The 11831-nt window shown below is 40.3% G+C and overlaps 1 protein-coding gene across 3 annotated transcripts; it reads right to left on the bottom strand.

Moving 5' to 3' along the window:
* Positions 1-2781: 2781 nt before the first annotated feature.
* Positions 2782-7842, bottom strand: LOC6545349 (organic solute transporter alpha-like protein). Of its 3 annotated transcripts, none has more exons than XM_026977605.1 (6): positions 7188-7842; positions 4328-4613; positions 3519-3931; positions 3328-3458; positions 3076-3266; positions 2782-2975 (listed from the first exon to the last, which is right to left on the bottom strand). In XM_026977605.1, exons 2-6 carry the CDS (start codon positions 4449-4451, stop codon positions 2848-2850), a joined length of 987 nt encoding a protein of 328 aa, XP_026833406.1. In that variant the 5' UTR covers positions 4452-4613; positions 7188-7842; the 3' UTR covers positions 2782-2847. The 3 variants fall into 3 exon arrangements, with proteins under 3 accessions (XP_026833406.1, XP_026833407.1, XP_001973289.1); XM_026977606.1 differs by having other exon boundaries at positions 7459-7842; XM_001973253.3 differs by having other exon boundaries at positions 7740-7839.
* Positions 7843-11831: the final 3989 nt, after the last annotated feature.

Here is an 11831-nt window from a genome sequence, read left to right as displayed (position 1 = left end):
TCAACTTCCACCCATTGAAATCAATCAAGTATAAGGCGCAGACGTTTGCGATTTTACGAGGCGAACGGCATCAGAAACATCGACCAGCCGTAAGAAAGAAATGTCATAAAACTTATTTACTTAGCACCAGCCAAATGGTCCTCGCAGAAGCCAAAGTCAGGTTCTTCTTAAACAGAGGCCAAAAAGAAGCTGAACAAAAAGCAGTGGGAGTACAGAAACAAGCAAAAGCAAAATCAAGTCAACAAGAATGGGGCTGTCAATAATCATAAAATTGCTGGGAGGGAAAATCGGGGAAAAGTTCGAAATCGCTGAAAAGGAAGCGAATGAGAAATGAGACTCGGGCGATGAGCTGCTGCTTGAGTTTGTTAAATTGCCTGTGAATGACAAATATTGTGTTATAATTTCTATTAAGAAAATTAAGCATAGGCAATACATTGCGTATGCGCATTATTTAATTTGTCTAAGTGTTGTCGGCACTAGAAGTCGTGGAACACGGTCCATTTTCGGATTAAAAAAGATGCTGCAAAAGTAGCTGGATCTTCAAGGACTTGATTGTCGCGTCTAATGGACAGTGACATAAGACACAGGATGACATCGGGGCCCAGACGGCTTTCAGCCCAATCCCTCTAACGTGTTTGGACATGGCCAAGAAGCGTAGACAATGGCTGACACAAAGCGACTTCGACTGTGTGGCGAAAACAGCAAAAAATGCTTTCTTTAATTTTGTAGCCCATCTACTTTCCCCTTCGCAAGAGCTTTATGAACTTTATAGGCAGCCGAAAACTTTGCTACAATAAATTTGAGTTCTTTGGGCCCAATTCAAGATGGCCGAGTTTGGTTTCATCAGAACTTGGTTGTCTACTTTAAGGCTGAAGCTCTACAAGAAATCGGTTTGCCATGGGATAAGAACATATGTGATAAGAAATGCTTAAAACTGCTTATGTCACCAATAAATTCATGGATAATCAGCTTAAAAAGTTTTTACACCTCTTCACACCCATTTACTCACATTTTTCCAATGATTTTGAGTTCATCAACTTCTGAAAAATGTTGCACTTCTACCTAATATGGTGGCATAAGCTCTACAGCATCTGTAGTATTTTTGTTTACTACCAGTTTTCACTTCGCACATGCGGGAAAAGGGAATAATATAAAATCAAGAGTCCGCACGGAACGGCACTGGCTGTTCGTTTCCACAACTCATCAAAATGAGCAGCGGATACTTAATCTGATTTACTTGCCTCAGACAAGTCAGAGCCACCAGGATGGCAGTCGAGGCCCTGGCAAACCGAGCAAACAAGCGTCTTCATAAAAAGCGACATCTCGGCCAGGCCAAGAGTGGATCTCTGGGGGCAGGAGGATGGGGACCGGAGTGCCGTAGACTTTGTGCCAGGACTTTGGCTGCCACGGGCTGCTCATAGCTGGCGTTCTGCGGCGTTGTGTACATCATAAAACGGCGATAAGATAACCATGCCCAGCGACAACCGACCGTGGCACTTGCCTGCTCCACACCCTGGCTCTGCAGGCTCCTCTCGCCATCCGGCTACAGTCTTTTGATACCCCTTATATACCTTGACTGGCGGCACTGGATTACAGGATTTCGGATGAAGAAGTCTTTATGAGAATTTAAAATGAAACAAACCACACATACTATTACTTCGATAACTATTTACAATTCCAAATTATAGGGCCTTGATTATGTGGGCTACTCCTTACTACTCTTTTGTATATATTAAATATCATTTAGTAAGGCTTACAAACAATATTATTAACACAACAAGATTAACTTACTTTTTATATTTATTCTGTTTTGCTATTTAATAATTCGCACGTTTTTCTATATATCCTTTTACAATATTCTCCTAATAATTAATTTTTATAGGTGCTTAAAACGTAATTTTTAAATTGCGTTGCGTTTTAGATTGAGGGAATATATACACGCTAATTATGTAGAATAAATATTACCCCAAATACATATTAAACGGTATCCCCGCTTGGCTATATTTCACTTCCAGCTGTATATTTGATTTCCATGGCCCGACGGCCTGGTCCACCTCCCACCAAGAAAGTACCTCATGCTTTTTGCCCACTTTGTTTGGTTTCTGGGCTGGCAGCATCTTTAGTGTGATTTATTTGGACAGAGCACAATGTACTTTCTTCTCAAATAAATCATAAATTTCAACGCACTGCCGTGCAGTACACAATTGCTATTGATGTGGTTCCCACTCCAGATTTTGCTCCACCCACCAATAATTTTTGCCCATCGCCCGGATTTTCCCGCTTTTTCCCAGTGAGGGTTTTCAAGCTTGAGATGGCCTATGGTGGCGTTGCGACAGCAATTGAGTTATCCAAAAGGCTATCTAAACAGAAAGCAAGATGTATATGCGTTCAGATATTTCATATTAAATTTATTGTGTTTTTATGGCACTTGGGCATTTGGCCTGAGTCGCCCAGCGTTTTGTTTGTCCCGCTGAAAAATGTAAAACGGATCTGGACCCTCTGCAAGGCCGCAGGGAGAATTATGAGCTAAACGCGACACGCATTTCCAACGGGGTGGGTGGAGCTTAAGTGGGTGGTGGTGGGCCCCCAGTCGAAGAACTGACCAAGTCGAGTTGGAAACACATGATTTGTGGCGCTCTTGGTAAGGCAGCCAGTCAAGTGAGATTTAGTCGCAATGTTTTGGCCTTCATTTTGATTTACAGCAACACTTAATATTGCATTTCCGAAATTACTGTTACAATACTGCCGTTGAAAGTTCAAAATATTATATAAATTTAACTAACATGTTTTTATTAAATTTATCACAATTTTTCTATTTGCTACCTTCTTTGACATTCATAGGCGCACTCAAATACGAGTAACTTCCTTTTCCTTATTAACCTCATCGATTTGCACCTGAACGGGAGTACGATATGCACTTTGGGCCATCATGGATACCAGGACCATTTCAACCAGGATAAGGATGTTGATAATAGCTGTAAAAAATGGTAAAAATGTTAATACTTAATACTTATTCATTTGATTTGCTAGGCCTCAGATATTTTGAAGTATTTGGCACGGAAGGTAGCTACTCACTTTGCTTGTAGACGGTGTGATTAATGGGATACTCCCCGCCCATTTGGATGCTGTCCAGCTGGTCGTAGAGGACCAGATACTGCAGTTTGCATAACATCACCACTAGTTGGAGGCAGAACATCTTCTTTCTTAGCTGATAGTCCCCGCGCACCTTTGTGATCATCCGCACAGTGATTTGGAGGGACCAAACGCTTTGGGTGAACAAACATTTGGTGAGCATGGGCTTATAATAAAAAGGAATAAAATAATTACCCCAAGACAATGGAGCAGATGATGAAAGGGATGAAGAAGAACATGACCTGTCGGTAGAGCTGAATGTCCCTGTAGTACAGGATGTTCATCACCAGCATGATGGAGCCCTGCCAGAAGGGCATTTGCCATACCTGCGAAAGTAAGTCCCTTTATAGAATAATATTTGCTTCCAAATCCGATTTCGGGCATACCATGTATCTGGAGATGCAGAGCTTCGCCTTGGTGGGAATCACCATCGGTAGGCAGAGGCAGCAGCAGCAGCACGGTGGAGTATTTAGTTGCACCGCCTCGCCGGCCGTCTCCTTCACGTAATTCTGCTCCGAGCTCACGTAACGGAAGAGCAGGGTGCGGAACACGGGTCCGCCGACCATGAACATAACGTGCATCACCGTGTGGCAGACAAACCAGGAGTAGGGCACCAGAATGGTAACCAGGGCAGCCACCGAGATAATCGGATACAGGCCCACCATCATAATCGAGGGACTCAGCAGCGGCTTCTCCAGGTGACGACGCAGCCGGGAGACTGTCGTTGCGAAGATGCTGATGTTGAGGATGGTCAGCAGGCTGGCTATGAAGATGGCCAGGCTGAGGAAGGCCGTCATGTCTGTAAGTGAGTTCCCGAGAATCCAATTAGTAGGGAGAATGTCATGGGGCTTGCACAACATGTTAGTAACGCTATTATACGGGCCAATGAGCATTAACAAATTAGAACTCACTAAATAAATTCTAATTTTGTTTGTACAGTGCTTAACTATCAGTAAAAACATAGTTATACCTAATTTTTGGGTTTAATAATAGCAGTTAAAAACCGACGTATAACAAATATATATACATGTCAATTTAATTATGAATGGAACCACTATATCGTAAGTAATATTATGTCGAGTAAGAAATAGAAAAAGTCAATATAGGTTTATTTAGTATAGCTCTAAGCTGGTGGTATTGAAATATGAACGTTTTCTTAATACCTAAACTTAATATATGAATATCTCATACTCACTCTCATAATACTCTTCCACGGAGGGGTGTGTTCGCAGGCTATCTGTGTTGTTTCTGTTCTCGTCTAAGACCTGGGATACATTTTCCGTGGGGTCCATCATGAAATAGTCCTCGCTGGCATTCATTTTGCAGATTTTATACTTATGGTGATAAATTCAAACTGGGGCAAGTTGGTGCAATACTGGTATTCCTTGGCTTAGGCTGCAGCACTTCACTTCACATCTTTATCATAGTTCACAATGCGCCGGTTAGCAGACTTTGCACTTTATTAGTACTCATACATGTATCTACATGGGGGATACCAGAGATATTAATTATTTTCCAATATTTCAGGCGAAAGTGAGAAAGGTTTTTATCGTTAGTAACTGATTTAATGCCAAATGAGGGCATTGAACTTTGCTAGTTTGATTTTTTGCGGCTTGTTTGAAGTAATTAATAATATGTGAATTTTATTTCATACTCGTATTTAATTATTGCTAACCAAAAATCTAGACGAAGTGTTAATACCCTACGACACGATCTTCAGGAATTGTCTGCAGAATTAATGGAAAAAAACGGCTGATGAGACATCTTTTCAAAGCCTTTTCACTTTCGATAATTTCATGAATCCCTATTAAGGATCTAAAGTCACGTTTTACTGGATATTTAGATGAGTACCCGAACACTTACGTGATTACCAACCAAATCAATTCAACCAAAAAGTCCTATTCGGCAGGACATGAATAATTTATCAAACAAACGGATAATAAAACAAGATTGAATGCTAGTCGAGATCCCCGACTATCAGATACCCGTTACTCAGTTATTGGAAGTGCAAACGAGAAATTTCATAATTTTCTGGAATATCGGCCAAAATTGCAAAAGTAAAATTAAAATAAATATGTACAATTTTTTTCAAAGTGTGGGAGAGACAATTTTCGGCGGTACAGGGGATGTGGGAATACGTTTTTTGGCAAACTTATAGAAAAAATCCCTTCTGTCTATAGCTATTATATTTTTGGTATTAAAAGTGACGGAAAACTAATTCAACTTAGCATTAAATATTTTCAGCAAATAATTATAGACTTTTGTGGTCGCCTTATACCTGTATAACCAATATAAAATAACTCCCCCAACTTTTTGTGCACTCATAAGCTTTGAGTGCCGAACTTGCATGCAGCTATAAACAAAATCATTAAACATTTCTAAACAGCTGGCAATTCAGTCAACCCATTAAACGAGCATTTAAACGACAGTAAGTCCCAACTAGCCCAGATTTTCATAACAAGTCTGAGGAAACGAGCACGTGACCGAAGCCTTAGGCGATTTAAGAGAGTCCAGTCAGTTTTGTGAACCCAAAGAAGACCGATTCCCCTCATACTCATCAAAATGAGGAACTGGTTTTCGAAAGCAGACAGTAGGCAGGTACCAGACCGGCCATACTAAAGCGATTTTTACGAGTAGCTTGCCTCATTGCGCAGCCCATTATGTAATCTCTTTGTTATTGTCCATTTCCAAACTGGTTTCATATTTTTGCACAGCAATAACGCACACTACGTGTTGAAAGTACCCGTAAACACACTGAAACATGATTCAACATCTCGTAGCACCACCAACGACCTTCAGATCTGCTCCGAAAACGTGTCAAAGTCCCCGCAATCTGACCCCAATTTTGTCTCCGATTCAACGTAGTCCGGAGTTGTGGAAATTCAGAAGAATCGTGGCTTATCGCCGAAGCGCCAGAGATCGCAATCCAGCATCTGACGATTAAATTTCATCAGCTTGCGAAAGCGAGCAAATCCATAATCAATTTACAAGCCCGCCATAAATCATTTTTAAAGCAATTAGCATTCCCCGAATCTTTTTGTGTTTAGCACATTCTAAGGTGCGTGAAACAAACCGCGAAAATAAGCGTCATAGATATATAATATGTATTTGAGTATAGCATAAAGTAGGTGTATATACATATGCACTTTTGGGTGGATTTCTTAACAAATCGCAAATGGGCTTGGCACGCCATTATCAGCAAATTAAAATTTGCAAATACAAAAACGTTTGAGCTCTGTTCTTAAAACGTGCTAAAGATAAAAAATGGAATTTGATACAAATTTGGTTAATGACGAAAATGACGAAATCGGTATTTTTTGAAACTATTGATTGCTTTTAGTTTCCCTTAAAAAATGCTGAATTTTCTGATACATCTAAGAATAACAAATTTCATGTAGCAAAATATTTATATCATCCCCAATATTGGGCATAAAAACTGTGCTACTCGAACTGCATTTAAAATTAAATTGAAATTAATTGTAAATATTGGCCAAAAACGAACCCAACTTTGCATTTTGATATTGCCACATTTATTTGTGGGACCATTGATAAATGAGTGAGTTTTTGTTTCTTCATTCATATTTATGTCCACAGCTCTTTTGCCGACTGTCATCTATTGGCCGGCCCTGACTCTTGGCCAAGATGTTTCCGAGCTTTTGCGGTTAACAAAATTCGAATTTCTTGGCGAGACAAAGTGCTGCAGAGTGAATGGGAAAATACACGACCTTACGCAATGCAAACAAATTGAGCAAAGCGGAAAATGCTTGAAACCCAAAATAAAACAGAAGCCGTAACCGAAAATCGAATGCGAATGCAAGTGCATTTTCTGGGATAAATTCAAAATCAGAACTCAGACCTGAAAATGTAATTTGTTTTCTGGTCGACATTGCAAATGATTTCCTCCCGAAATTCGCAAAAGGAATGTGCACAAAGTGAGTTGAAGATGCAAAAATTCCCCCATCTACGCGTACCCAAGATAGCAGTTCATTAGGGAATGTGTCAAGTGAAGACATTCAGGAATGACAGCTATCTAGATAAAAACACAATTAATATACTTGTCTGATAAGTTGCTTCAGCTCCCAATTGCCACATATTTTCGACATGAATTGGACTAAAGCAAAAACATTTTGTACACTCGTAGAATCCCTTGGGGAAGTACATAGTTCCAGATTAGGTTAAAATCTTGTCAGGGAAGGCACATTTCGTTATTTGTTATTCTTTTAAATGGTTTGTAGGATATGTGTACTTCCTAAATGAAAAAGATCAGGCTTTCTTGACTGTAACCTTGACCATCACAGCACTTTACGTTTGCCCTTGGCATTGCACCTTATTGAATTGTTTGAGGAATTTCAATTACAGTCGGATGCATTTCAAGTTGTCTTTAATTCATTTTGATTGCTCGCCATCAACGAATGAAGAGTAATTATTCATTACATGTTCACACGGCTTGCCCGATGCTCATGATACATCTAACGAATATTAGCGGTGGATCACGAGTTAAGCCCATTACAGCTGGGAATCAATAAGCGACAAATATACTTGGCACTGCAGTTGGTGGATTAATGTTGTTTAATTTTGCACTTTTCTCTAGTTTATTTGCTGCTTACACTTCGCACTCCCTGTTTGCTCAGCTTTTTGAGCGCTTTTTTAGCCGCGTGTGTCTTATTCGCTCGCGCGCTGTTCACCAACTGAAAATGAAACTCAAAATATTGTAGTGCCCATGCCGATCACGAACCCGAATGCGCCCATCACAGACCACGGGCTATAATGCTGGCAAAGTGGCTATAAGCGTGTGCCTGTGTGCCTGTGTGCGTGTTTGGGCCAAAACAGAGAATAGCGGTAGCAATAGCCACAACACATGCACACCTGCTGACGCGATGTGCTAATCGACATTTGTCGATTGCAAACGCCGCTGCTGCTGGGAAAAGTTTTCTTAGCACTCGCTCACTGCGGAAGTTGGCTATTTGCAGATCAAAAAGCGTTTACTATGGACAGCCGAAGTGGCACGAAGAGGGGCGTGTCCTGCTAACACTTTGGTAACCATTTCGAAATGAAAAGATAACTCGAAGATCGAGAGTGTAAATTTGTAGAAACAATTGGCTAAACCGAAAGCATGCATTAAAGATACCAGCTAAAAAATGTGTGGAACTTTCATATTACAAAATATTACGATTTGTTTTATACATTTGAGTTATACATATGTAAATGTCTTTATAAAATGGTTTCTAAAGCTTAAAATATAAATATGTTTCCTTTTTTCAGTTGTCGATTTATATGACTTCCGTCTTTAATGCCTATTCAGCTATACCCTCATTTTATTTAATTCACGCATTTCAGTGCCCTGAAGACCACTGTGCAATTGAGAAAATTGCACTTTGTCTTCCGGTCAGTCCAACCCAATTTTTATCGCCATCGCTGGGCACTCAAGTTGAAAGCTAATTTGTGTAGAAAAATGCCATCAGCTTATTGAGAAGTACAGAACTTATGGATTTCACGCCAAAAGGCAATTAACATGTCCAACCAGGCGATAATTACTTATTCCAGTGTTCGATATCGACCTCAGGGACTTGAAGTCGCGGAATATAAATATCGTGATATATGATGAATTTATAGCGGCGCTTCAATCAGCTCTTAATTTGCACGCCCCCGAGTGAAAAACCCTAGGTGCGATTATATTAATCGAAGCCAGCGGGGAAACATAAATTTCCCAAAACAATTTGATATTCAAATTAAACTCATTAGAAATGCCATCAAGCCGAGTGGACTTCGAGTACGAAACACAGCCCGCAGCGGGGTTATACTGGTATCAAAAAACGTAAATCTAAGGCACATCCGCTTACTAATTTAATGAGCGGCCCAATGAACCTTTTTTGCTGTCTCTCTTGGCTCGCACATTTCGTAACCAATCTGAAATTAAATGTTAATTATTCAACCCAAAAATTATGCAATTAATTATGCCTCAACTGAAAAATGCCAAGTTTGTTCGTTTTTATAGCAGAAGTTGCGGCAGTGGCTCATAAAAAGATATTATGATGGCAGACCGCTGCAATTCAACTTATAATTTGCAAATAAATCTAATTTTGCAAAGAGGGTCTGAAGTGATAAGGCCAATTAGTGGAGGAGATCGAAAGGGAAAAAGTGGAGAGTGGTCAGTTTGAAAAAAAAGCCGGGAAAACAGAGGAAAACAAAAGGGCGTTTTGCAGAGGCAAAGTTTGCAAACTGATTTAATGTAAACGCTTAAAAGTTGTGTCTGTAAACAAAGAAAAATTAATTTTGTGTTCACGTCGGGCTGCATTATATTTGCAAAAACAATGCAGACGGTAAAAACAACTGGATAATTATTTGTATTGCAAAAAAGGACCACAGTTTTACATTTACAGCAAACACTTTAACAAAATGTACCTTTAAGTAAATATTTTCAGCTAACAGATTTCATAAAATATGTAAAATAATCCTTAATTTACATTACAAAATGATTTAATTAACTTTCATAATAACGCAAATGCAAATTTTTTGTCATTTCAGCATTATATAATTCGTTCGCACCCCGAAAAAAATGTTTTAATCATTTAATTAACCTAATGGAATTTACGTTAGCTCGTTAACTTTTTAAATGCATTAAATTATGACGGTAATTCAAACAAACTATATTTAAGCTTCACTTTCAGTACATGCGAGAAATCACAATTTAGAATATACAAAATCCATGCATTTTTATAGTCTGTCCTTCCTAGAAACATATGCATATGCAAAACAGATCTCACCGCTGTCTCATGAATTTCCAAGAAACCCCATGGGTTAACCAGCACCGAACTCCCTATTTGCTGTCAGCGATGATTTCTTGCTACCACTTCTTACCTGCAACCTCCAGCAACAGAGCTCCTTTGGATGCCACCCTCCTTCAAGTCCGAAGGTCCTTTTGAAAAAGTGGGGCCAGCGGTAAAGCAAACTCTCCTCGAGCTTTAAAGAAAAGATAAAATTTTGGGGCCCGAGGCGACGCCTTTGAAGAAGACGTCGCCAATTCAGCGCCTTGCCAGCTTTGCTTGTCGGTTTTCATTTTCTCGCCACTGTTTATTTGCTGCCTTTGGGATTTTCTTATGTTTTCTTATTTTGCTCATTTTTCGCGCTGCTTTTTGCAAATAAGCAACAATGCAGCCGCCATTTGAATAACACAAAAAGACTTTGATGGCGAGATGAGGAGCGATGCCCGGGGCTGACTTGGCGTTCATTTCTCGGGTCTTTATGCCCCCTGATTCATTCAACTGTCGCTATTGTTTCAATTTCAGTCTGCACCTTCAACCCCCCGCTTTTCGCCAGTGTTGTTTGCTGTTTAACGAAGCAAATCAACAAATTGTAATGATGCCAAAGTCCTTTTCTGCGTTGCTTGCACTTTTGCCGCCGCTCTTCCACAAATTTTGTTTTGTTTTATTCCTCGTCTCCAATGGCAGACCCGAAACCCATTCAGATCAAGAAATTACAGCATAGTTCAATTAAGTCGAATTGAGGATACCCAGTGATTGGCAATAAGTTCAATAGACGTACCAATGCGTTGTAAGCTGGTTTCTCTCTATTGTTATCCTCTGTGAATACCGATATATTATGAAGAATATTCTGAGCAACAATACAGTTGATGCCTACCTTATAGAATGGCCTTCCACATAGGAGAAACACCCCTGAGGAGCACAGATGAAGGGGTATCCCAAACCCGTGGCCCGGAACCCGCATCGGCAGCCCTTTTTTGCATGGTGCGCTCCACTTGAGACGCAGTGTGGCGTAAAATGAATTGAGACATTCGGGCTCGCATAGAAAAACCCGGGGCCTCGGGCCGAAAACCGCAGAGGTTCGGAGGTCCTTCAACAACAAGTTCTGTGCTCTGCACCGCCCTGAATGCAAAAGTGGCAAAAGTTTTGCACCACTCGACCGATGAACCACTTGAGGCCCCCACTTCGTTGTGCATTCAGGTGTGAAGTTTATGGTCGGCGCACAAAAGTATGCTACAAATAATTAAATCATGCTAAGGCAATTGCTGGAGTGTGTTTGTGTGGTGAGAGAGAGTGTGGGAGGGAGATATAGAGACCGGAAACACTCGCTCCTTCTCCCTCGCGGCGAGACAAGTTCAATGCCGCCTTAAGGTCCTTGTCAGCCTGCCATCTAGTTTGATATTAACTAATCGATATTTATATTCCCAGCTCGCTGCGCCCGCTCCTCCTGACCTTTCATTTTCCTCGCTCGTCTGTTTTCCATGAATTGCAATTTGCATATGACACAGGAGCAATGGACCCACAAAAACACGGAGGCGAAAGCCAGTAAGAACTTTGGAACGAGGCCGAAACGAAATCGCCAGCGGCAAAACACGCTGGCCTCTTCCATCACGCTGGTTTACTTTTTGCGATGGCCGGCATTTCCGCTTCCGCTCAAAATGCACACCGAAACGTTCAATTGCAGAGCCAGAGGGAAAGTACAACTTTAATAATTTGTTTTTTGTAAGTGAACTGTACGTTTTCCTGTTAGAATGCTAAAAGCAATGTTATTGAAAGTAGTTCTATCAAAAAACTCAATTTTTGAAAACTATTATTATGCTGATAAATAGAAATCGAGAAAAAACATATTGCCATATATGTATTTAGTAGTAGTACCGGCGGATACTCTGTATTTCCAATAACTTTCAAAATGTGATTTTGCTATACAAGATTGGTCGC

The sequence above is a fragment of the Drosophila erecta genome, unplaced genomic scaffold (assembly GCF_003286155.1).
Source record: "Drosophila erecta strain 14021-0224.00,06,07 unplaced genomic scaffold, DereRS2 tig00000021-arrow-pilon, whole genome shotgun sequence".
Lineage (NCBI taxonomy): Eukaryota > Metazoa > Arthropoda > Insecta > Diptera > Drosophilidae > Drosophila > Drosophila erecta.
The sequence above is the reverse complement of the archived record's forward strand: the minus strand, read 5'-3'. Positions and strand labels throughout refer to the sequence as shown.